This window comes from Leptodactylus fuscus, chromosome 5, assembly GCF_031893055.1.
Source record: "Leptodactylus fuscus isolate aLepFus1 chromosome 5, aLepFus1.hap2, whole genome shotgun sequence".
In the NCBI taxonomy this organism is placed as follows: Eukaryota; Metazoa; Chordata; class Amphibia; order Anura; family Leptodactylidae; genus Leptodactylus; species Leptodactylus fuscus.
Window position 1 is genome coordinate 116,434,468 of NC_134269.1, and position 25,597 is coordinate 116,460,064.

The window sequence follows — 25,597 nt, forward strand, 5'->3', positions numbered from 1 at the left end:
TTGAAACCAACTGATGCTGATGTTTTTTTTTAAACTAAATCCTTTAAATGTTTTTATGTGACAAAGTAGACAACAGCTTTTATTGCATGAAAATGATAAAAAGTAGATTTCCCTTTGTCATTTTAACAAATATGAATATGCTATGAACAGGGAGCTAGAAAGAACACAAACCTTTCTAATACTTCAAGTATTTCAACATAGTACACTGTAACATCTTCACTATGTGAGCAGCCCTAGCAGACAATGAATAATAGAAGGCCACGAAATTATGGTAGGACATTTATATGGAAGCCAAAGAGACATCCTGACTCCTGAGGACCTTTTTCAGCCGTACAGTAAACAATTTGCAAACTGCTCCCGAGAGAAATCTGCTGCTTTTACATTATTCATTTCTGTTCAGATCATCTGATCTTTTGCACATATAACTTTATATTGATACTAAATTATTTGTGCTATGAGCATTAAAAAGTGTTTTTATAACTTTTGATAATAAAGCAAAACTTCCAAAATATCCCACATGGCCTTCAATTAAAAGAGCAGTATAGTAGATCTAAGAAAAGGCATCTAATGTGCCCACGATAGAACGCACTGCACGCTCAATAGGTTTTTGAAAATATAACCCCTTTGCTGCCGTGGACCGCTTTCACCTTTCGTTACAAGCCTGGGCTGTGACATATAATCCATTGCAATCTCACATGACTGCAGTGGCCAATTACAGTGCAGCCTACCGATTTGGCAACCATACTGTTACACTGCGACAGGCTGGTGCAGTGAACGTTTCCTTATCATCCTTATGCTGGCACATTCTATATTTTCATCTTCAGTGTTTAAAAAAATAAAATAAAATTGTGTTGGATTGTTATAATCTCTGAAATTGTGGTAACAGCATGGATTATGGACAACTCTGTGGTAGAAAATAACAATACCAATATTTATCAGTACATCAAATAGAGAGCTGTAACAAGGATAAACTTATCAAACTGACCCCTCAAACGGGTGACTTGAAAACTGCAGCCAGAGCAGGGGGACATCACTAGTCAGTGTCACCTAGTCTATTTTCCTTTATGGATTGTGCAGCCTGTAATCATTTTTAATGACGGCACAACAAATGAAAGACAACATCAAACAAATGAAATTTCTTTCCTACTTCCTTTCACCTTGGCCAATTATTACAATTGCTCACAAATGAGTACAGTATAATGAAAATTGACCTAGGTAAGAGGACAGATATAATGCACATGCTGGTGTGTTCTATAAGAAAAGAAGGATATATTGATTGTAAGCTCAAACCTCTGTGTGCGGTAGATGACAGTTATAATGGCAAATGCCACTGCGACAAGCAGACCATAGTCAAGACCCAGGGAAACTGAGGCCAAAAACGACACCACCCAAATTGCCTGAAAAATGTAAGAATATATTATACATTACTGTGACGTTCCAGGAGGAAAGGTTTTTAACATGGCATTTAGAAGTAATAGATTATACCCATAATATACAGTAAATACTGCACGTTGCAAATCAAATCTGACATATCAAAAACATATTGAATGTCATCAACATGTATAGCCAAAACAATGTTATTAGCATATATGTCTTGGTCATCTTACAGACGGTGCTTTCTATTTCCTGCTAGCTTTCAGGTTACTTTTTTTTTTTTTTTTTGCTTAATACGGGCAAACTGGCACAGTATGAAATAATCTCAGCCTGTGACCGACTGAATGTTCACTCTAATCAAAAACACACTGGACGTCATGTATAAAAACTAGTGGGCATATTTACATGAATAACAGGGTTCAGGTTATAAAATGACTATATTGTTTGCTATGGGACACTGCTCCACTTTTACCCCACGTTAGTTATTTATATGGGCCCAAAAGTTTGTTGCATGTTGTTAGTCAATGTGTAAAGAATGTAAATCAATTATATATGTGTGTATAAATATATATCTACAATACAATCTATGGTAATACCAAGGAGCTTGCATTCTAAGTACCTGAGGCAAAGGGAGATAAAGTGACTTGCCTAAGGTCACACGGAGCAGGTATAGAAACCAGGATGCCTGGTTCACAGTCCAGTGCTGTAGAGTCACTCCTCCTCCCTATGACAATCTGCATAAATAAATGTTAGTTTATGTGAGGTGTATAAAGCTCATCCATTAGTCCTGCCAAAATAGCATACATCAGATACACTATTAAAGGGATTCTATTAGAGATGAGCGAGTATATTCGATCGAATACCTCCACCGCATAGTTCTTGGTGTAAAAAAGCACCAGGGAAGGTGGGAGGGACAGTAAAAAAACAAAAACCATGCCCCTCCCCTGGCGCTTTTTTACGATACGGCGGAGGTATTTGATGTAATATACTCGCTCATCTCTAGATTCTATCATTGACTCTAGTGAGCATATATTTGCATAGTGTTTAGAAAGGCTATTATTCCAGACATACCTTTTGTGTAAACAGGGGGAAGGTAAGAGCAGGGAGGCTACTGCTGATGACTCATCAGCCTTCCCTGGCTCTCACCTCCCCCCTGTTTACACACAGCAGAGAATGCGCAGTGAACTTCTGGTGCTCCGTTGTGGGTAATTAGCATATCAATAAAAGCGGGCTAATTCAAAAATGGCAGAGAGGATTACTAAACAAAAGGTATGTCTGGAATAGCATTTCTAAAGGCTATGCAAATATATGCTTAATTAAAAATCACTAGAGTCAATGATAGAATCCCTATAAATGTTCAGAAATAATCCTCCTCTGAGATAAATAATGATTTCAATATTAAAATAATAATCCATGCAAAGTGCACTTCGAATCATATCCTTAGATCACAGTTAACAGATTGTTAAAATTCAACGTGGAAATGTTTAAAAGCATGCTAATTTATGTTCACACTTACCAGTTCTAGTTTACTTGTTCGCCAGAGATGTGGGATATCTGCAAACTGCTTGAACATTCCTTTTAAGTTCACCATCACTATAGCTGCTAATGCTGTCTAGAATAGAAATATACGTCACCTTTTTCATTTAAATTACTTAAATCCTGCAAAAAGAACAAATCACCCTTGCATAGAAAAGGGTGCATCAATGTAAAATTCCTCAAACCTGCAGCCAACTAAAAATATTCAATAGTTATCAGCAGGACAAACTGTCCTGAGTCATTTCTCAAATAAGCAATTACACACTTATTAGCTGTCTATGTCAGGCTGGATTCACACTTGTGTCAGAGTCTTCATTGGAGAATATACTTAAAATAGACAGGTTAAAATAGGTTTTATACTGAAAGCGGCAGAAACTTTTATAATGGGAACCATTGGTACTCAATGGTGACCGCTTTTTAAGCTACCAAGTGTCTGTTTGTCCCCATGCAGACCCAAACACTAGTAAACCTAGTGTCATTCACACTATAATATCTGTCGCTTACCAAAGACATTATTTACATACCTGAGGCAAAGGTTGAAAGAGGTATCCAATGACCAATATGACCAGCAGAACCATAAAAGAGGACAACAAACCTGCAATCTAATTTTTAGTCCAATTACTAATCAATACTCGTCAATACAAATATCTTTTCAGTAAGTGCATACTCCAGTAATCTGACTATTAAAATAATTGTATATTTCTTTGTTTGTGTGTTTGACATTTTCTGTGTACTTTATTTTTGATCCTATATTCTCCTGATTGCATCATTTGTTATGTTACTTCTCCTTCAATAAAACGAGTTTAAAAAAAAAATAAAATGTATATTTCACATAACCAGTCAGCTCAAATGTTTAAATGTTTCAGAAGAGATGAGAAAGTCTAACTGTACTAAAATAATACAAAAATCACTAGTTTCAGGATAAAAAGCTCTCACTTTAGTTTTAAGTGTGTCTCCTTCCTTTAGTGCCTATGTATAAGGACTTGGAGCTCAACAATAGTAAATAAATGTAGGCAAACAGGTTTTTATAAAAGCTTAATTCTAGAATGGACTATAATAAAACCAGAACATAATAAATCATATGGAGCTTAATAAATGAAAGACTATAACACTTCGTTGCAGTAACAAATCATGAAATACCGTATATACTCGAGTATAAGCCGAATTTTTCAGCACAGTTTTTGTTTTCTATGACCAGCCACAATATCAATGTATAGAATCTCCCATAAAATAGCAGGGGGAAAAAGAAACTTTAAAAAAAATACAATTTCTAAATCCCTCCTTTCCCTAGAATACATACAAAAGTAGAAAATGACTGTGAAACACATACACATTAGGTATCCTTGTGTCTGAAAGTGCCCGGTCTACTGAATATAGGGTATCTGCAGTGCTCCTCTTCCATCAGGAAGGGGTTAATAGGAGCACTGCAGATACCCTATAGTCAGCCAGGCTGAATTCCAAGTGGGGAAAAAAATCCCAGTCCTCAAGCTCAGGGAAGGGGCAGACAGACAACCAAAACACCCCCTCCCCTTCCCCAGCACCTACTGCACCCAAAAACTCCAACCATTTACATTTTTGAAATTTTCCAGTAGCTGCTGCATCCCCCCCCCCCCTCGGCTTATACTTGAGTCAATAAGTTTTCCCAGTTTTTTGTAGTAAAATTAGGGGCCTCAACTTATATTCGGGTCGGCTTATACTCGAGTATATACGGTAATTGCTCACGAGAAAATGGGGGTACCCTTTGTATATCACGCTGTAATATAAATCCATCTCATTCCATGCATCCAAAGGTTGCTGGGTATCCTTAAGACCCTGAACTGAAATCCACTAGCACAATAGCATCAATAAGAGAAGTCCTATTCCAATAAGAAAAGCCGGAAGCAAAGAATCTTTAATAAGCACTGTGAGGCCCAGATTTACTAATTGTTAGAAGTATAAATAGAGAGGCAGTCTGATAATATGTAATTTTTTTGTCTGTCTGTCTGTCTGGTCTAAGCTTATGGCCCCTTTTAGTTGGCTTACTTTGAGCTGAAACTTTACAAGACAATTTGGTGCTTTTAAGTCACACACCTTTTCCTGACAAACCATATTTCTAGGAGGTCAGAAATATCTTAGCTCCAAGTTTACACCACAGTCTAGTCATAACCACAATAGTATATCTGGGCCTATATATTAATGCATTATCAACGCCATGAGTGATACCAATGTGTCATCATGTAAGCAGGTAGTATATCATCATCAGCATCAATAACATACCTGAGTATTACCTCCAGTGCTCTCCTGGACCAGGCTACGGGACATTGAGCAAGTAACAGCAAAGGTTTGAAAAAAAGAGCCAACTGAATTGCACAAACCTAGTGCAATGAGCTCCTGAGAATTGCAAGCAGACGAGAGTCAGATTTGATGCACTTAACAGCAGGATATCTCTTCTAATAAGTACTATAGTATATGAGGGTGCTAACAAATATAATGTCTGCAGCAGTTATTGTTAAGCGTAATAGTTTTAGTAGATTTATTTTTATTGCATCCTTACCTGATTTCCATTAACAGCATATCCATGTTTGAGTGCAAATATTTTGGCCATTGAAATGGTCATGGAAAATCCAACAATTGCTATAGCCACTGCATCCACAAAAACTGCAGAAAAGAGGCTGATATCTGGGAGATCTGGTGGCCGAAACCTACAAAATAAAACATTTTATCAATGTTGACACAAAAAAGAAGTTAATAATTCAGGTGGTTTTTTTTGTTTGTTTGTTTTTTGCTGAAGCTCACCTATCTGCAAGTTTCTCTGTGTGCCCTCTGCAGTTTTCAACCTTAATACTGCAGAGGTTGAAAGCAGTGGATGAAACCTGTAACAATATAGGAGATGCCGCGAGTATAAAAACCGAAGGGCATATCCCTTTGCGTTTTTAATTTTTTTTTTAAAGTCCCACTAAGAGACCTGAAACAACGATGTACTGATCACTGGTTCAGTACTATACACTGCAATGCACATGTATTGCAGTCTATAGAGGAAGTCCGCCTATTTAGACGTATAGGATCATCCAGGTATGAGAACTCCTAGCAGCCTTGGTTCACATTGGGTTTTCCGATGGAGGCATTATTGTTGTGCAACCCCTTGTCAAATATGACCGCAGTATCCGAGGGGTTGAAACTCCTGTGCTCCAATTGGGAGTTAATGGAGTGGGTTGATGATCGATACTTGGAGGTAGTGCCAAGTACCAGATGCTTAGGATGTAATGGTACATCATGTGTCACTAAGTGGTTAAAGGGGTTATGAAGTTATGGACACTTATTCCCTATACACAGGACCAGGTATAAGTGTCTGATCGCTGGGAGTCATCCACTGGGTCCCCCATTGATTAAGAGAACGGAAGACTGGAAGCCTTCTAAAGCCTCCTTGTGAATGGAGAGCCAGTGAGCTTGTGTGACCAGTGCTCCATTCAATTTTATAGGGCTGAAAGCACTGCCATAGATTCCAAGCAGCTAAAATGCACCGCCAGTCTCACAGTGAAGAGCACTGGAGCTTTTTTCACAAAAAAAAACCTTTAAAAGGGGGCTTTTGGTACCCCATCCTTCTGATCAATGTGGGAAAATTCATGCACTGTATCCCAAGTCTGTGCACTTGAAACTCTTCCATGCTTTTTTTTTTTTTTTTTTTTATTTTCTTAAAAGCCCTGCTATATAAATGGATGAACAGATATACATATCAATATATAGACAATCATACAGATACAAATATTGTCTAGTATTGACAGAAGAGGAGATAACCTTCAAGAGGCTACTGCACTATGTTTAAAAGGTCACTTTTCAGATAACTTGGCATGTGATTCTGGACCAAAATGTAATACATTTTATATAAATAATATTATTACTTCTACCTAAAAACCAAACCAAACCAAAACAAACCTCTAAAGTTCCTGCCCCTATGTGTCTCCCTTTTAGCTAATTTGCTATTTGCAATCTTGTTACTAAGGGGAAGTCTATCCCTAGTTACAATCCATTCTGTCTTGCTCATATCAGTAAGTTTAGGGCCGTCCTTCTCTTTCACACAGTGAATGGAGAGGGGAGAGGTTAATTCTGCTCAAACAAACTGATTAAGCGCACAAAAGACTGAGGATCCAGCAATTCTCCCAGCTTACAATATAACAAAAGTATTCTATATACTTGTATTTACAGGCTGCTTGTGTGGTTATAGATGGGATATTATTCACAGAGAGCAAGCAGCTTTACTCACTGTCCTCACTGATTGCTTTATTTTGTGTCATGCCTGCATGGTATATGCTAGAATTTAGTAGGTATCTGCATATATCTGCAGTTCGATATTCCTGGATCTTCTAAATGATGTTCACTTGGGTTTTTCTCAGATTAGTTTGCACTTGTACAGTTACACCTGTCAGAATTGCATGTAAATAAACCAAACAAGGTATAATGGATACAGAGAGGGCAGACCGCTCCTTACTGTACGTGCCCACAGCCTCTTTTTTTACCCGTGTTGTATCTGCTTGGCTGTATATATTTGCTGTCCAGTATTCCTGAATCTCCTATTTTATAGTCACTTGGGCTTTTATCAGGTATTTGTTTGCAATTGTTTATTTACTCCTTACAGAAAGGCAGAACATTATCAGCAATGGATGAAGGAAGGGGCAGCCTGCTCTTTACTGTATACGTACACAGCTTCAGACAGAAATGGAAACTGGGTTTCATCAATAATGTGATTATCAGCTGCAGAAAAACGGATAGCACATCATGTATGAAGGCTTACAAAAAGTCACAGAATAGACTGCCCAGAAAGACCCTGCACATATTGCAACTGTTCATAAAAACTCAGGTACCCTTTAACCCCTTCCCGCCGATGGCACTTTTTGACTTCCTGACCAAGCTCGATTTTTTAAAACTGACATGTGTCACTTTATGTGGCAATAACTTTGGAACGCTTTAACTTACCAAAGTGGTTTTGAGATTGTTTTTTCGTAACACATTGTACTTCATGTTAGTAGTAAATTTTGGTTGATATGTTTTTTGTTTAATTATGAAAAAATAGGAAATTTGGTGGAAATTTAGAAAAATATGCATTTTATAAAATTTGAAATGATGTGCATTGCATACAGATAATCAGACCGCCAAAATTATATCATAAACCTCATGTCCCAGATCTTTGCTTTATGTCGGCATCAAACTTTAGTGACCTTTTTTTTTTTTTACGGACATTATAAGGTTTTCAAGTGAAACAGCAATATTCAAAATTTTCAGGAAATTACCAAAACCCATTTTTTAAAGGGACTAATCCAGTTATGAAGGCGTTTTGAAAGACCCTTGTATTAAATCCCCCCATAAATCACCCCATTTTCAAAACTGCACCCCTTAAATAAGCCAAAACAACATATATCAAGTATTTCAACCCTATAAGTGCTTAACAGGAATTAATATAAAATGAGGTGAAATTTACACGTGATTTTATTTTACTAATATTTTTGTTTAGCCCTAGAATTTGCACAGTCACAAGGGGTTAAAGGAGAAAACGCATCCCACAATTTGTTATGCAAGTTCTTCCGACTACCATAGTACCCCACTTGTTGGTGTAAACTAATATATGGACGCACAACGAGACGCAGAAGGGAAGGCGCGCCAAGGAGCTTTTAGAGGGCAGATCTGGCTGTGATCAGTTTCAGGCACCATGTCGCATTTACAAAGCCCTTGAGGTGTCAAAACAGTGGACACCTCTAGAAAGTGACCCCATTTTGAAAACCGCACCCCTCAAAGAATTTATCAAGTGATGTAGTGAGCATTAGTAAGCCCAAAGTGAATATGTAAGCTGTGCGGAGTAAATTGGGTACACCAAATCCCATTCTATTTCTCTCTAGCTCCTATGACACGGATGGGGAAGAGGGGCATTCTGGGGGATCAGCACTGGAGTATTATATCTCATAAGCTCTAAATATGGGGTGTCCCCTGAAAACGCTCGCACAGCTTATACATTTCCTTCTAGTCACAGCCACTTATGTCCTAATGATTTGGCGACTTTTGGCGTTTTTATCTTCACATTGCACAAGCTAGATTTTTATTTTTATTTATTTTCTGGCAACGTGGCCAGATGAGGGCTGGGTGTTAACTTTCTGGGTGAGATGTAAAAGAAAACATCAATTCTGGCATTGCTTTTTAGTTGTTTTTTTTTTTTTTCCCGTGCAGCGTACAGTATAAGTAACATGTTACCTTTATTCTGCAGGTCGGTACGGTTACGGCGATAACTCATTTATATTATTTTTTTAATGCGTTGCTTTTTGTGCAGAATAAAATTCAAATCTAGGGAAAAAGTCTATTATTTTTGCATCGCCATATTCTGAAAGGCATAACATTTTTATTTTTCGGTAGACAGAGCTGGTTGAGGGCTTATTTTTTTGCGGGAAGACCTCTGCTTTTTATTGGTACCATTTTGGTTTTCATCTGACTATTTGATTACTTTTTATTGAGCATTTTGTAAGGGAAAGGTGGTGAATAATCACTATTTTGCGCGGTTTTCTAGGGGTTTTTTATGCCGTTCGGGTTAAATAATGTTTTAATTTTATTGTTCAGGTTTTTACGGACACAGTGATTCCAAATATGTAATGTTTTTTGCTATTTTTCTTTATATTACATAGTAAAACATTTTATATGGGAAAAAGGGATTTTTGGGGCTTTTATTTATTTCTAATTTATTTTAAACTTTTTAAAACCTTTTTATCTTTACTTTTTTGAAACTTTTTTTTCTGTCCCCATGGGGGATTGAAGCAGTGATCTGCTGATCACTGCTTCACTACATGTAGGCTGCAATACACGTGTTACACGTGTATTGCAGTGTACAGGAAGCTGTCAACCTGTGTAGACGCACGGGATGACAGCTTCCATTCCTGGCAGGATCAACCAGGTACGTGCAGGGGATGGCATGGGGCAGACCCGGGGTCACTGATCAGACCCCGGGCTGCCCATTAGCAACACCGGCACCGACCGAAACCGTCGTGGGGGGTGCCGCTCGGCACCATTATGTTCCGATCTCAGGAGATGCTGGTGGTCATGTTTGACCGCCGGCATCTCAGGGGTTAACACCCGCGATCGGACCAGGTTCCGACCGCGGGTGTTACAGGGCATTGTCAGCCGTATGTTACGGCTGACACCCGCAGCGCATGGTGCGCACACAGTATCTGAGCAAATCTATGTGCGCACCATGCAGCCCCCGTAGTACTGCGGCGGTTTGCGGGAAGTCTTTCCCGGCAACGCCATACTATTACTATGTCAGGAAGGGATTAAGGCTGGTCTTACATGGCCGTAATGTAAGTCTGCAAATGGTCTGCAATTGAGGGTTTTCAATTGCGGACACATTATATTCAAAGAGGCCTCTTACACAATCGGATATTTTATCCGTGGTGTGGCCAGGCCGCAACCGTGGTCCGCAATTTATAGGACATGTCCGTAATGGCCATATTACAGCACTGCATGAACTCGCCCATAGAACTCTATGGGCGAGTGCGGCAGTTGACAGGCATCTGCAGTGTCTTTGTTGCCGAACCGCAACTAGTGTTGCTGATCAGCAACTTGCGGACCGTAAAATTATTACGGCCATGTAAGACCAGCTTTAAGTCTTACAGTGAGCACAATGGTGTGAACTTTCTGCTGATCAATCACTGTACTGTCACTTTTAGTCTTTCTACATTACAACAGGTACACTACATGGAATAATGTGGGGCAATATACTGTTAGTACTATAAAGAGGTGTGATTTCCAAAATACATCTATACACCCTGATATATCAAACATAAAAAAACTAAATAAATTTCCAGTCTATGATATCTTACCCTGTTGGAATATTGCCCACCACATGTACATCATAGGACTGTTCAAGATTAAGTCCAGCTGAAACTCCCGTGGAGATTATTACCTTAAAATAATTATAATAAAGTCAAATACATACAAAAATAAAAAAACTAAGAGAATTAATTTCATCAATCTTACTGCATTTAAAGAAGCCAATAACAATATTTTTTTCTATGCTTGTAGTAGTTATAATAATGTAAAAAATGTAGAATTTTGTGTCCACTTTACAGCAATGCATTGACACAGCGGTATTGGTAGTTGCAACTATTTTGCTGCTAGACTAATGACATTTAACCCTATGGCAAGTTACTAAACCATAAAAATGCTGAAAAAAAAGTAAATATATTTTTGCACTGACTACAATCACTATTTTACAGAACCATTGGTAGGTACAATGTCTATGGAAAGTGGGGTGTAAAGTTAACTGGTGACAACGAAAAGCTTGCCTGCAGGGGAGCATGTCATCATTAAGCCACGAGCGCTCCATGAGACTGAGACTCTGTCTTCCTAATTACATCATGGAAGATAGACTTGCACATTCTCAGTCAGCGCCCTTATTGGTGTGCATACTTGAGGCACTGGCATCCTAATTACATCATGGAAGTCAGATTTGCATATTCTTCCCATGTTCCTTTGCAGTGGAGCGCTCATGGCTTAATAAGACTCCACGCACCTAAATGGTTGTACTCTCCCTATGGAGTGGCGATATCCCCTCAACCCTCTCACCTCTGCCAGATCAGTCCTCTCTGCGCCAAGCTGAAGAGATACAAGTACATCGAAACAGCTGTCCTTGGCTGAGAAGACTGTATCTGGTAAAATCCCAACATCATTGCAAACAAAGGCCTCTGAGAAGGTCGGCATGATGTTAAAGGGAGCGCCCTCTATAGGCTTGCTTGACTGAGACTCTGTCTTCCTAATTACATCATGGAAGATAGACTTGCACATTCTCAGTCAGCGCCCTCTATTGGTGTGCATATTTGAGGCACTGGCATCCTAATTACATCATGGAAGTCAGATTTGCATATTCTTCTCATGCTTTCTTACCAGGGAAGTATGTCCTTAACACTAATATGGAAAGACAGTGAGGTAAAGAGGGGAGGGGGTTTTCTCTCTTCACAAAGTGAATGCAGATGGGAGGGGCCAATTTTTCCAACAGCCTCACACGTATGCAAACAGCAAGGATTGTAAAAATCTGCATGTCACACAGCTTACAATATAAGAAAAAAAACCTATGTACTTTTGGTTGCTTGTGTAGTTACAGATGGTATATTATTCACAGACAGCAAGCAGCTTTATTGACTGATCTTTTACAGCGTCATGCATGGTACATGCTAGAAGGTAGATGCACATATCTGCTCTATATTTGCTACTAGCTTAAGTATTATTGAAAGAATGTATACACATATAGGGAATATATATGAATGTATTAATTTCTCTATCATCAGTATTCCTGGATCTCCTATTTAATTCTCACTTGAGTTTCTCTCAGTTGTTTGCTCTTGTACAGTTACTCCGGTCAGAACTGCATGTAAACAAACCAAACAAGGTATAATGGATGGGAAAGGGAGATGACTGCTCCTAATCATACAGCCTCAAAGTAAAATACAAATGTGTGCAGCCAAAATCTGGACATTAACAGCAGGAAAATTGGTAGGACATCTTTTAGTAAAGCTTATGCAGCCATAGTACAGACTGCCCAGCAAACTCAGGTACCCTTTAGTACATTTGTTTGTATCCAACATGACCAAAGTATATGCACAAAAACTCTGTACGTACTCCACTTTGGCTATTGATGTAATAGAGGGAAACAGATTGCATCTTGTTTGTAGAAGCTGTACCAAAGATCTGCTTTAGGGTCTTTTTATTTCTTTTAAAGGGGTTGTCCCATCACAAGGATCCAATCTATACTGTTTGTTAATGTGGATGTAAGACTTTTCCTAAATACACTGCTTCAGTAAAACTGCTTTGTTTGTCCACTATCTTACTTTATTCAATTCATTGTTGACACACCCTTGACTTATCTGCTCCAAAGTCAAGTGATGTATCTGCCTGCTCTCAGGGGGGAAGGAGGAGGGGCTAAGTGCACAGGAGCCAGCCTGTGTATCTAGCTATTCCTGTGTCTATACCATCTGACTTAGCTTCCTGTTAGCAGATAGGGGAGAGGAGCTGCTTTCATTTCTTCTGTTCTCCCAGTTATCAGGCTAGCTAATTCAGTTGTGTTCATTATGGCAGAGACAGGCAGTCTCTGTATGTAACACAGAATGGAGTTGCTGCTGCCTGTACTTCATAGTCCAATATGGGTGGGCGGAGCTACACGTGACATTGGGGGCGGAGCTAAACGGCAGGTTACATGTGAAACCCCCGGCCACCAAATGATGCAAGAAACCAGGAAGAAAGAAGATTTTACAGCAGTAAAGACTGATGAGTATGCAACATGGGAATACCCCTTTAAGCATACATTACAAACTTAGATCATATTTTGGTTTCACGTACATTAGTCTACCTCAGAGAAGCACTTTTATACTAATACTTCATAATTGACAATACTCACAACTATGATCTCCATGGGAATCGGAACTGGCAATTTCTTTTTAAATCTGTCATTAATTTCCTTAGCACCAAGCAGTAATACCATAGAGATAATTCCGATAATTAGGGTGGCAATATTGGTTGCTGTGATGTTGGACAATACTGCAATAAAACTCTGAAACAAAGAGCAGGTAAATGTTATTTACATACAATATATATATATATATATATATATATATATATATATATATATATATATATATATATATATATATATATATATATATATACACACATATATATATATTTAAAGTTTCTTCTATTAAGTATTATAAACTTTCCTAATATCATATGGTCAGCACTAATATGAACGCTAAATATACTTAGAAGATTTGGTTTATACCCAGCAAGCTACAATGTATTTCAACATCATGGATTGCATCTGTTTATTGCAGAAAATAATAATACTATAGCATACCATAGTACAGAATAAAATACCACTTACATATATGACTGACAGAGGTCCACTGGATCTATTTGTTTTAATGCCCAAGAGGTATTTCAGCTGAGACACGAAGACATGAACTGCTGCTGCTGTTGTGAATCCTCGTACCAAAGGTTCAGTCAGGTAGATGGCCACAAAGCCAAATCTAAGTATGCCTAGGCACAGCTTGTAACAAAATACAACAGGTTAGTACATGTCCTGTATGGGTACATGTTATTTTTACAGTTAATTCTGCAATTCTGCAAACTTATCTTTTCCCCATTATAAGTAGTAGGATACCATCAAATGCCTAAAGGGGTCCTTTCATGAGTACTTAATGTCAGAGGGGATCCCATACTAGGGAAACCCATCTATGAGGCAATACAAAGAGCTGCCCTCTCTGAAAATGGCTTCCATGCTGGAAGACTCAAGAAATCAAAGTATTTACTGACAGACATTCATCTGAATGGGTACGGAGTCTCCTTTTTTCCTCACTGACCTGGTTACTGGTAATTCTGCCTTTGCTGTAACAAAATCACCCCACATACACTGATTTCATGGCAAGTTTAAGCTAGGTTTTATACAAAGCTGCAAATCTAAGACCCACTAGGGCATATTTACTATTATTATGAGCCGAATGTGACATAAAAATGCACCACATTTTAGAGCACCATGTTTGATATCACTTTTTTCTGACAATCTCTGTAAGTGGGAAAGCCTTTGTTGGAGAGGGACTTAAAGGAAAAACATAGTATAGTATAAGTATATAGAATACTAAAAAACAAGGTCATAAAATGACCAGTAGTACCCATCCCAACCCATCCTGATGTGTGGGAAATGGACTTAAATATAGCATTATTCATCACAAAGCTGTGGGTTACAATTTAGGCACAAAGTCAGTCAACTAATTGGTGGTATAAACTTAGGGGCTTTCACACTACCATTGGTGACCGTCAGTGTCCGTAGCTATTGTCCGTTACAAGATTTTGACAATGGATACTAGCTGAACAGTCAGAAATCTGTTAAAACTTCCATTCATTTCAATGGGATTTTATCTTGTGTCCGTTAGTGTCTGTTTGTGTCCGTTTACACCCAGTCTGTCAGTACTCCGTTTTTTTCCTGCGGATAAAAAATCCTACATGCAGGACTTTTTTGTCCGTTAGAAAAAATGGATGGAAAGTGTCTGTTATTTTTTTAACATTGAAGTCTATTGGTAACAGACTTATAACGGTGAGGGCGGGTTCACATCTGCTCCCCAGTCTCCACTTTCAGGTTTCCATCTTCTGCCGACAGGAGACGGAAACCCGGCAGTCAGTGTCCGCCCGTGAGCGCCTGTGATCGTTTTGTGGTCTCCATGGCGAAACCATTTTATTTAACCGGACACAAAGTCCTGCATGTCACCACAGAGACCATAAAACGCTCACGGGCGGACACTTCGCAAACCCATTCAAATGAATGGGTTTGAAAAGTGACTACCGTTTTCCATCTCCTGTCCAGTTTCTTGGGCAGAATACGGAAAGTGGAGACCGGGGAGCAGATGTGAACCTGCCCTCAGTAAGAGAGCGTTCACACTACCATCAGTGTCCAACAGGTAGTGACCGCTGCTAATGTCCGTTCAAAATCTTGTGCGGACATTAGCAGCGGACACTAGTTGTGTCCGTGACATTTTGCATTTATTTAAATGGACATCGGGTGCGTTCTTTTACAGTCCGTGTCTGTCCTTAACTGTCTGTTCTCAGAGATGTCAGACTTTTCAAGCGGACAGCAAAAACCTACATGTCGGGTTTTGCTGTCCGCTTGAAAAGTCGGACATCTTTGGGAACGGACAGTTAAGGACAGACACGGACTGTAAAAGAACGCACCCAATCTCCATTTAAATAAATGAAAAATTTAACGGACACAGCTAGTGTCCGCTGCTAATGTCCGCACAAGATTTTGAACGGACATTAGCAGCGGACACTGACGGTAGTGTGAACGCTTCCTAACTGATAGCTATCAGTTACTGTCCGTTATTTTGTGTCTGTTTTTTTCTGCGCATGCTCAAAAAGCAGAAACTGAAAAAAAAAACAAAAAAAAACGGACAGTATAAAAAACCGGACACTAACTGATGCTAGTGTGTTCGGTTTTTTTAAATTGATCCATTAAATGGATCAGTTAAAAAAAAACAAAAAACGGACACATTGACATCAGTTAATCTCTGTGATGCAGATACCACTACAACCAGTAGTTGAGGAATACACAGTTGTCCTGGCCACGCACAGTGGCACATGACCAGCCACAACTGGTAGGTGACAGACACAACAAGAGAGAAGTTTATATGTCAGTAACGGTAACAGGCTGTGAACTTTCTTCCTAAGGTAATCTCCCTCTGTCTCTACCCCCTTCCCCTATAGATTGTACGCCCTCACGGGCAGGGCCCTCTACCCCACTGTGCCAGTCGGTCATTGTTAGTATTATATCTACCTGTATATTTTGTGTATTGTATGTAACCCCCAAATGTAAAGCACCATGGAATTAATGGTGCTATATAAATAAACAATAATAATAATTTTTGGGCTCCTCTGCTTACTTGCAATAGGTTCAAACTACTGTTATGTAATGTCTTTTACTTTCAACTGTCACAGGATGACAGCAATGGACATTAAATGACAGATGCAGACAAGGTCCCTCCATTGGGTGTCCATCTGCATATACCCCAATGTAAAAAAAATATGACAGAAGCTTTTTTCAGTCATGCTTTTTCCTTTGCTGACGGAAGACAGTGAGCAGCGAAGCTCTCCTGCCCGACAAAAACTGAAAATAGCGCAGAGGATAGACGTTTCACTAATTGAAGAAATAATATAATAGAGTTACTGCCTGATATAAGAACGCTAAAAACAACAATTTTTTATAGCTTATTAAAGCTGCTAAGGCGGGCCAATATAACAATAAGGAATGACTAAAAAGGAAAGAATCTTTCTTCTATATTATTAAAGCAACGGACATTAAAGGGGCTCTGTCACTAGGAAATGTAATTTTTAACTAATCACATCCTTGCATAGCCTTTAGAAAGTCTATTCCACACCTAGCTTTAGTATGTAGATTGCCTCAATGGTTTCTGAATAAGTCCGTTTTTATTCATATGCTAATTAGACTGGTGCACGATACATTGTGCACTCCTCTCCCTGTTGTTTCCTATGGGAGGCTGCTGATGATGGTGATGACTCAGCTTCCTGTTTGCCTCACACACATAGGAGATAATAGGAGAGAGGAGGCTGCTGGGAACTTCCTGAGCTGGCTGGAAGTTCATTAGCATATTAATAAAAACGGACTTATTCAGAAACCACTGAGGCAATTTACATACTAAAGGTAGGTGTGGAATAGCATTTCTAAAGCCTATGCAAGCATGTGATTAGTTAAAAATGACTTTTCCCAGTGATAGAGCCCCTTTAAAACTGGTAGTGTGAATGTAGCCTTAGACAGCAAGAAGTAACTTTTCCTCCTACTCACTGGCAAACAAGTGCTATGCCCTGAATACTTTATCTAGGAGATTTGATCCTAATATTTTAAAGGTACAATTTTGAACTTTAATATGATGTGACAAGTTGGTTGTGCTAATCAGGATACATTACACATGCACTTGACAGTGAAAAGGATAAGCTTGGAAAATAAAACCTGTATAATGGAAGTAAGGACATTTATAATGGAGAAATAAAATACTCAGAATATGGCCAGAACTAAATGCTGCAATAAAGAAAGTAGTACAGGGTGAAGGTTATAAATCGCAAGAAGTAGAATCTTATTTCTCTTCCGTTGTTATTGAAACATTGTGTATTTAATATACTGTGTTCTCCAAAAAATGGCATAAAATGTAACTTTTATTAATATATTATTAAAATGTTAACCCCGGGTATCAAAAAAATAAACTAAATGAACTCACTACATACCCTACACTCTATTGAGTTAGAATTACTGGGTATTAATCCTACGGGGTGAAAACTGTTGTCTTATTTATTTTTCCCGCTTGTTCACCCAGAAAAAAAAAAAAAGAGTAATCTTCAATATTTCAAGATGTATCTAACCCCTTATACCAAAGGTGATAGGGTATATGTTTAACTAAACTGGAAGAGAAAATATATTCCCAAATTTAACAACCAATAGACTAATGTCTTTACTGATATCTAAAAGAAGGACAATATAAATACAATGCTGTCCATATATGGTAGAAATGGACTTTAGTATGGCTAAATTAGCAGCCCATACTCCTTTGTAAACCCATTCCTCCAATTAAATATTTAGTCAATGTAATAGCTGATAGTAGTTGCTAACGGAGGTCCTATAAAAGAATAAATCCCTAGGTCTCCATTCACATGTAACAGTCTCGTCTCAACGCGTTTCTCTCCTCTACTAAGGAGTTCATCAGGAGACTACATGACTACTAGAGTCCGCAGACCCACTGTTTCGTCTACAGACATACAGGTATACCGCGCCTCCCAATGTACTCTCACAGGACACGGCACCCTCATATGTTTTTTACGAGCATAATAGTTCACTTCCTAAATATTTAAGATGGGCAGTTAAAACCACCGTTCCCCGTGCCTTGATGGTAGGCACAGGTACAATGATGAAAGCTGAAGGCATAACGGCATTGTATATCCCTTTATACCCGGGACATCAGGGTCTACTCACCCGGCCTTTCGCACGCATCGATCCAGAGTGGGGGCGTGTCTCCCGGAATTCCCGCGAGAGCCACTCCCACCCTCTGATTGGATTGCAAGCGCGAGGCTCGGTTGTTATGGTGACGGTGACGCTACTAGCTCACCGTTCATGATCGGAGAGTGTGATTCATTCAGGACATCCAGAGTCATTAGTCATTAGTCTATTGGTTGCTAAATTTGGGAATATATTATCTCTTCCAGTTTAGTTAAACATATACCCTATCACCTTTGGTATAAGGGGTTAGATACATCTTGAAATATTGAAGATTACTCTTTTTTTTTTTTCTGGGTGAACAAGCGGGAAAAATAAATAAGACAACAGTTTTCACCCCGTAGGATTAATACCCAGTAATTCTAACTCAATAGAGTGTAGGGTATGTAGTGAGTTCATTTAGTTTATTTTTTTGATACCCGGGGTTAACATTTTAATAATATATTAATAAAAGTTACATTTTATGCCATTTTTTGGAGAACACAGTTCAATAATTGGTTGATTCAAGTGGAAGTTTTGTATTTAATATACATAATAGTGGCAAGAGCCATTTATTTTATACATTTATGCTCATGGCCAAATTGCTATCACAGGATAGAAAGGACAGTGCTGATCTGAAAATATATTACTATGTCATTCTCTAAATATACATCTAAGTGCTGGATATAGCAGGTAGATGAAATACAGAAGCAGAAAAGAGTACCTGAATTAGACCAGATAGTAAAGTGATTGCCACAGCTACTCTCACTCGCATTGCATCCCTTGCTTCAATCTTCTGTAAGAAGTCTGTGCTGTTGGTGTTATTGGCAGCCACTATGTCAAACCTTTCATCTGGCGCCATACGAATCGCCACCCCACCAATCATCAGACTGATAACAGCAAATGTACCTGTAATGCAGCATGGTATTATTTTCAGAAACTTGTATCCATTTGTTAAGAAATAAAGTAACCAATACAACATTTAATAAATTGAGTTGAATGTAAGAGGCTGAGACTTTAAAGGTGTTGTCCCATCACAAGGATCCTATCTATACTGCTTGTTAATGTGAATGTAAGACTTTTTCTAAATACATTGCTTCAGCAAAACTGCTTTGTTTGTCCACTATCTTACTATATTCAATTATTGTTTACACATCCCTTGACTTATCTGGTCAAAAGTCCAGTGATGTAGCTGCCTGCTGTGAGGGGGGAGGGAGGAGGGGCTAAGTTCTCGGGAGCCTGCCTGTGTCTCTCTATTTTATTAGTCCCCCCCACTAGGGGGCTTGAACCTGCAGTCATTTGATTGCAATTCCCATAGACGTCAATACAACTGTATTGCCGTCTATGGGACTTTCTGTATATTACCATTACGGCTGGTCATAGACGGCCCCGAGGGGTACTTTAAATTGGGGGGAAGGGGCCGCCAATACAGACCCGGCATCCGCTGTAATAGAAAGGCGGATGCCGGGAAGGGTTAGACGCCGGCACATCGCTACGTTCCTGCATGAAGCCAGCAGCAGCAGGAGCGATGCTGCTATTCTGCGGGAAGGGGGGGGGGGGGGCCGAGGAGCGGAATAGCAGCATCGCTCCTGCCGCTGCTGGCTTCATGCAGGGCAGGAACGTAGCAATGTGCCAGCGTCTAACCCTTCTCGGCATCCGCCTTTCTATTACAGCGGATGCCGGGTCTGTATTGGCATTGTGAAGGCCGGGGAACCGACTGGTCTTCACAATGCCGTACGGGAGCGCGCACGCAGAGCCAGCGTCACAGAAGGCCGCTGGCTTTGCATATGTAACCCCACCCACCAATGATGCAACAAAGCAGGAAGAAAGAAGATTTTCCAGCAGGGAAACCAGGTGAGTATGCGACGTGGGAATACCCCTTTAAGCACACACAATGGCTAACATATCAAGGCCGGCGCTTTGGTTCTAGTATCGTTTTAAAGAATACGACTTTGTAAAATGACACTACGGTCAGTGGTGAAGCCATAATATTCGGGATGCAGCACCTGACTGAAGTTAGGGAGGAACATTTATAGTTTCCTGGTTATGTGAAGTTGAGAACGTAAATGGTCAGGATGGCAGCAGATTACTCTCCTCTCTTTATTCAAAGCACATAAATAGCAGTAAGGGTTAGTTGACATCTTGGTTTGGTAATCCGTTCGGGGAGTCCACATGGGGATCCCCACCCCGAACAGAATACCAAGCGCATTGGCAAGTGGTGTGCAGTGAAAGAACCTGGACCCCATAGACTATAATGGGGTCCGTGCGCTCTCAGCGAAGTGTCCGCACAAAACAAGCGGACAGAAAAGTACTTTGTGATCTTCTTTCATGTCCGCATAATTCGTGTGGGCAGCGCGTGGAAAGCACACGGACCCCATTATAGTCTATGGGTCCGTGCGCTTTCACTGCACACCGCTTGCCAGTGCGTTCGGTAGTCCGTTTGAGAGTTCCAATGCGGACTCCCCGAACGAATTACCAAACACAGATGTGAACGAGGTATAAGACACAAGGAGATAAATTAAATTCCATTCATGGTCTGTACAAACCTAGGTGACAAACACTCACTGAAATGGCTACCATTTCAAGAGGTCACCCATCATCTGTAATTTATGTAGGAGTAAGAGACAAGAGGTATATGAGAAATTACATTACAGAATAGGTTCTAGATAAATATATATCCACACACATACACACACACACACACACACACACACACAAAACTAGATATTTACACATTGTTGCTCAGTTGTTAAAGAGGATGTCCTAGATAACCTAACCCATTTTTTTTTATATGAGGCCGGTCATGCTAGGGTGACTTGTTTTGGTGGTTCCCGCCACATGTGACCACTGGAAAGGAAAGAACACAGAATGACACAGGTGACGTTTGGGAGTCACATCCTGGTTCTTTTACTTAAGCCGATGTTTGGCCTCACTGTTCAGGTGCAGCGGGGACTTCCAACAAAACAAGACACCAGAGCAGCAGGATTGGATTGCGGTGGGAGACACTGCACCACTGGGGACAAGCGAGTAATTTTTTTTTTGTTCACCGGCCTCATATGTTTAAAAAAACAAACAAAAAAAAAAAACGGGTTATTCTGGGCAATGCCTTTAAGGAAAAACACTGAGGCAAGGATCGTAAGACAGTGAATAAAACAGTAGCAAATTCTAGATATGATGTATTTTACAACCCAGTAGTTGGCCAGTATTGTCAATGGTTTCCTGCTCGGCAGCTGTTAGGTGCCATTATCCTCATGAGATTGCTGATTAGGTATCACAAAATCCATATTATTATAGGTCACTTGTCCATATGTTTGTACATTATGTAGCAACTAAAGACCTTATAAAAACATAAATTCTGCAATCTGTTGCTTTGCTACATTACTCAATTTATTCTAGCGTTTGTCTGCAATAGTTCTGAAAAACATATGGCATCTAGGTCATTCTTATCAAATGTGAAAGACTGTGTGCATCAAACTTCTGGTATAAAACCCCCTCAAAATAAAAAATACAAAAAAATAAATAGTTAAAAAAATACTAAATAGAAGAACAAGCAATTCAATTACACTTTCTTCACATTTGTATCACAATACTGAAATATTATACAACCATATACATTACCTATTGATATATGTCTGGATGTACCAAAGAAAGTATACAGGAACACCGGATAAAATGAAGAATATAATCCAAACACAGGTGGAACTGCTGCCAGCAAGGCATACGCTAAACCTGAAATATAAAGAAACAAGGTTTAAATAATATTCACCTCCAGTGAATAAGTTTGTGCCATTTGCACAACCATTCCTCAAAAAAGTCAGCCCTGGCATTAATCAAATTGCACCTTTCCTAGACTTTACATAGAATTATGATCCAAAACTCCTATTCGCATATTAAATACCATGGCGTGATAACGCCCAGCTCCTTACACCAGGTCTACTCCCTTCATTAGGCTGAATTGCTGCTAGAAGTGGAAAGGCTACTGAAAAAATAATGAGATAGTGTGCATCTCATGGTTTGGCCGAAAAAACCTTATTCATGCCGAAAATTACTAATGTAATCCGTATGTTACCAGTTCCACTGCCTTCCTACTTTTTTAGGTTGGTCTGGTTCCTGTTCTTGAAATTCCTTTGGAGGGGCAGAAGACCTCGATTGGCTTACTCTGCCCTGTCAAGGCAGAAGACTGAAGGGGGCATCAGCCTACCTTATGTAAACCATTATTATGAAACTCTCCAACTTCAGATTTGGCTTGATCTCACAATGCCCTCTCTTGACACTTCCCTGAAGAGGTTAGTTAAGGCAAGTTATGGAAAAAGGCTTACTCGCGACCTGTGGCTTGCAGAACAGTCGGATATCCTATTAGGAGAAGTTTTTGCAACCTGGAGTAAATGGCAACCTACACTAGCCCCCCTTCCATTTCTATGCTTACCGATGGGCCTCCTCCCACTTCTTCTCGAAAAGATACAGCCTCCTATCGCAGATTTCTGGAAACCTCTCCTGCAAACGACTCTAAGTGCCTTCAGTACAGATGGGATATTCCCAGTGGCAGACTCTCTGAGGGACTCCACCGTTTATCCACCACCATAACCCACCGACTTTTTTGCATCTTAACCATTATTCGACATGTTTACAGAAATTTGAGGACACAGCCTGGCATAGACAGCATATGGAATTTGAGAAATTGTTCCTTGTGGCAGAAAGAAAGATGTGCAGGATGTCCTCTATACTTCATCTCTACATACGCCCCGCATCTACGACAAAACCATTCTTTCTACTTAGCTGGGAATTGGACTTGGGCATCTCTCTTGATTCACAATCTCTTAAGGTGGTCATGTCAAGAGCTCATGAAGTGTACAGTTGTGTCCAGCTTCATGAGAGTCACTTCGAGTTACTTTCCAGATGGTACCATTCCCCAGAACGGTTATACAATCATAAGCTCAAGTGACTCAGCTGCTTGCTGGAGATGTGACTTGGCAGTTGGCTCTTTGTTACATTTATGGTGGCAATGTCCCTTACTGTCCTCATACTGGGCCCAGATCGAAGTTTGGATATAGAAACTTGGTTTTCCAGACTTCATCATAGACCCAGCTACATAACTCTTTGCCTCCCAATTCCAGGACCAGCCAAAATGCATCAAATGCTAATTAACCACCTGCTGACCACTGCTAAATCCTTAATTCACCTTCTGTGGCATCAATCTCAACCTCCTTCAATTGAACAGTGTGTCAACAAGGTGAATCAGATTGCCAGCTTTGAGGAAATGCTGAGCTGGTCTCGTAGGAACCGACCTAAGTACCTAGCCATCTGGTCTCCTTGGTTAGACAACATATAAATCTCTCAACGGACAGGTGGACAGCTGCAATAGTGTATACATATGTGCAATGTTTTTTGTTAACTGTAGTGGGTGGACAAAAAAGTTGTGTGAACAGGACTTATTCATCAAATGATTTCAGGCAGACACTGTGACTGACACAGATGTAAATCTAGCCTAACTATGTTATACATTATTCCACAGAGTCTGAATCTAAATGATTCAGTCACTTATGAGAAACCAATTCAACAACAATTTTAATTTTTATTCACAAGTATAGGTATGCAGGGGCTTTCAGAAGGGGCTGTGATGAATACCTGTTGGTGTTAGACCTACAGCTAAGTAAGGTGTATGGTCAACCTTCTGCATCCTCTTCATAGCTCTTCTGCTCAATTATTTATTTATTTTGGTTACATATATAGCGCCATCATATTCCTCAGAGCTTTGCAGATACTGTCAACACTGTCCCAAGTAGGCCTCACAATCTAAATACCCTGAGTAGGTCTTTGTGGTGTGAGCCGAAATCAGAGTACCCAGAGGTAACCGCGCAAACACTAGGTGATCATACAAACTCCACGCAGATATGGTATCAAACCTAGGACTCCAGGATTGCAAGGCAACAGTGCTAACCACTGAGCCACCATGCTGCCCATAAATAAAGTGATTTATTGCTGCTCAATGTAACAAATATATGCAGTACTGACCTTGAGGTAACTGCATGACTCCTGTACTCAGTCCTGATATTATGTCTCCTATAAGGTACTCCTTTGCTGGATAACGTGGTAGCCATTTCAAAATTGGAAGAAAGCTGTATAGCTGAGATTTAGCTTTTTTGGCAGTACATCTGTAACAAAAAACATATGTTAAATAGTATAAAATTCCATACTCAGTACATAAAACTCTGCAAAGTTTTTTGTTACCCTTTTCAGACACCCCAAGAGGATCTATGGCACTCACTGATGTGTTAGCTGCTAAGGAGAGTGTTTGTGTTTTGGTCTGTAATGGGGGAAATGCACGTGCGGAGCAGGTAAAGAACCCCTCTGCATGGTACCTGATCCGCTGGTACAGCTTCTGGGCTACCTCCCAATACTTGACACTCTTTGATATTTTTGAGACCAGCAACAACCCTCTATACCAGTTTTGCAATGAGAACTCCCATCTCAGAATGTGTCCTGGCTTATAGTCAGAGATCCCGCCTAACAATCCTCAGTAAATAACGGAGATAACTTTGGGATTTTCATAGTGGCTGTAAAGTGAGAACACTTTGTGATCAAAGTAGGCTTCAGAATGTCCCTAATCTGCAAGTACTTCTAGAAATAAGCAATAACATTGAGAAAGATCCTGCAATGACCGCATCGCCCCCTCCCCTGTCACATAACAGGTGTTAAATAAGTGAAATACCCTGGCTGATGCAATTATGTAAAGGGAAGGATGGTTGAAAAACATACAAATATCATAAGGGTAGCAAAACTATGGATTTAGCACAGTCGATCTAATAAGATTGTAAAAGAGACCACCATGCGGTTCTAGAAGCCATCACAGTTAGCGGAAAACACAAATTTTAGGGGTGGTTGGGAAAAGGGTATGGAAGAGCAGTCAGTGTTATACCAGTGGTCTACTTTTCAATCTCAACCCAACGAAAAGGATATGCCACCAATGAGCAAAGTGAGTTAACAGAGTGGAGTAATAATATTTTTTTTAAGGTCATGAACATCCATACCGACAAGTTTGCAGGGTTTGGTCATAACAGCAAAACAAATTCTGGGTTTATGCCCTTAAATAAAGCTGTTGGGGAGGCCCTGTAAACAGATGGGAAGCTGGTAGGTGAGATCCCCATAAAGTAACAA

General features: G+C 39.7%; 1 protein-coding gene across 1 annotated transcript in view; it reads right to left on the reverse strand.

Annotated features, from left to right (window-relative positions):
• SLC26A5 (solute carrier family 26 member 5) overlaps nt 1-25,597 on the reverse strand; it is a 47,903-nt gene that overhangs the window by 12,038 nt on the left and 10,268 nt on the right. The window contains exons 3-13 of the mRNA XM_075274105.1: nt 24,455-24,594; nt 22,061-22,171; nt 19,167-19,351; nt 13,796-13,960; nt 13,313-13,465; nt 10,743-10,825; nt 5,444-5,591; nt 5,167-5,280; nt 3,435-3,512; nt 2,891-2,986; nt 1,291-1,397 (exon numbers count right to left, since the gene is read on the reverse strand). Coding sequence (XP_075130206.1) covers nt 1,291-1,397; nt 2,891-2,986; nt 3,435-3,512; nt 5,167-5,280; nt 5,444-5,591; nt 10,743-10,825; nt 13,313-13,465; nt 13,796-13,960; nt 19,167-19,351; nt 22,061-22,171; nt 24,455-24,594 — 1,380 coding nt within the window. The remainder of the gene's footprint in view (nt 1-1,290; nt 1,398-2,890; nt 2,987-3,434; nt 3,513-5,166; nt 5,281-5,443; nt 5,592-10,742; nt 10,826-13,312; nt 13,466-13,795; nt 13,961-19,166; nt 19,352-22,060; nt 22,172-24,454; nt 24,595-25,597) is intronic.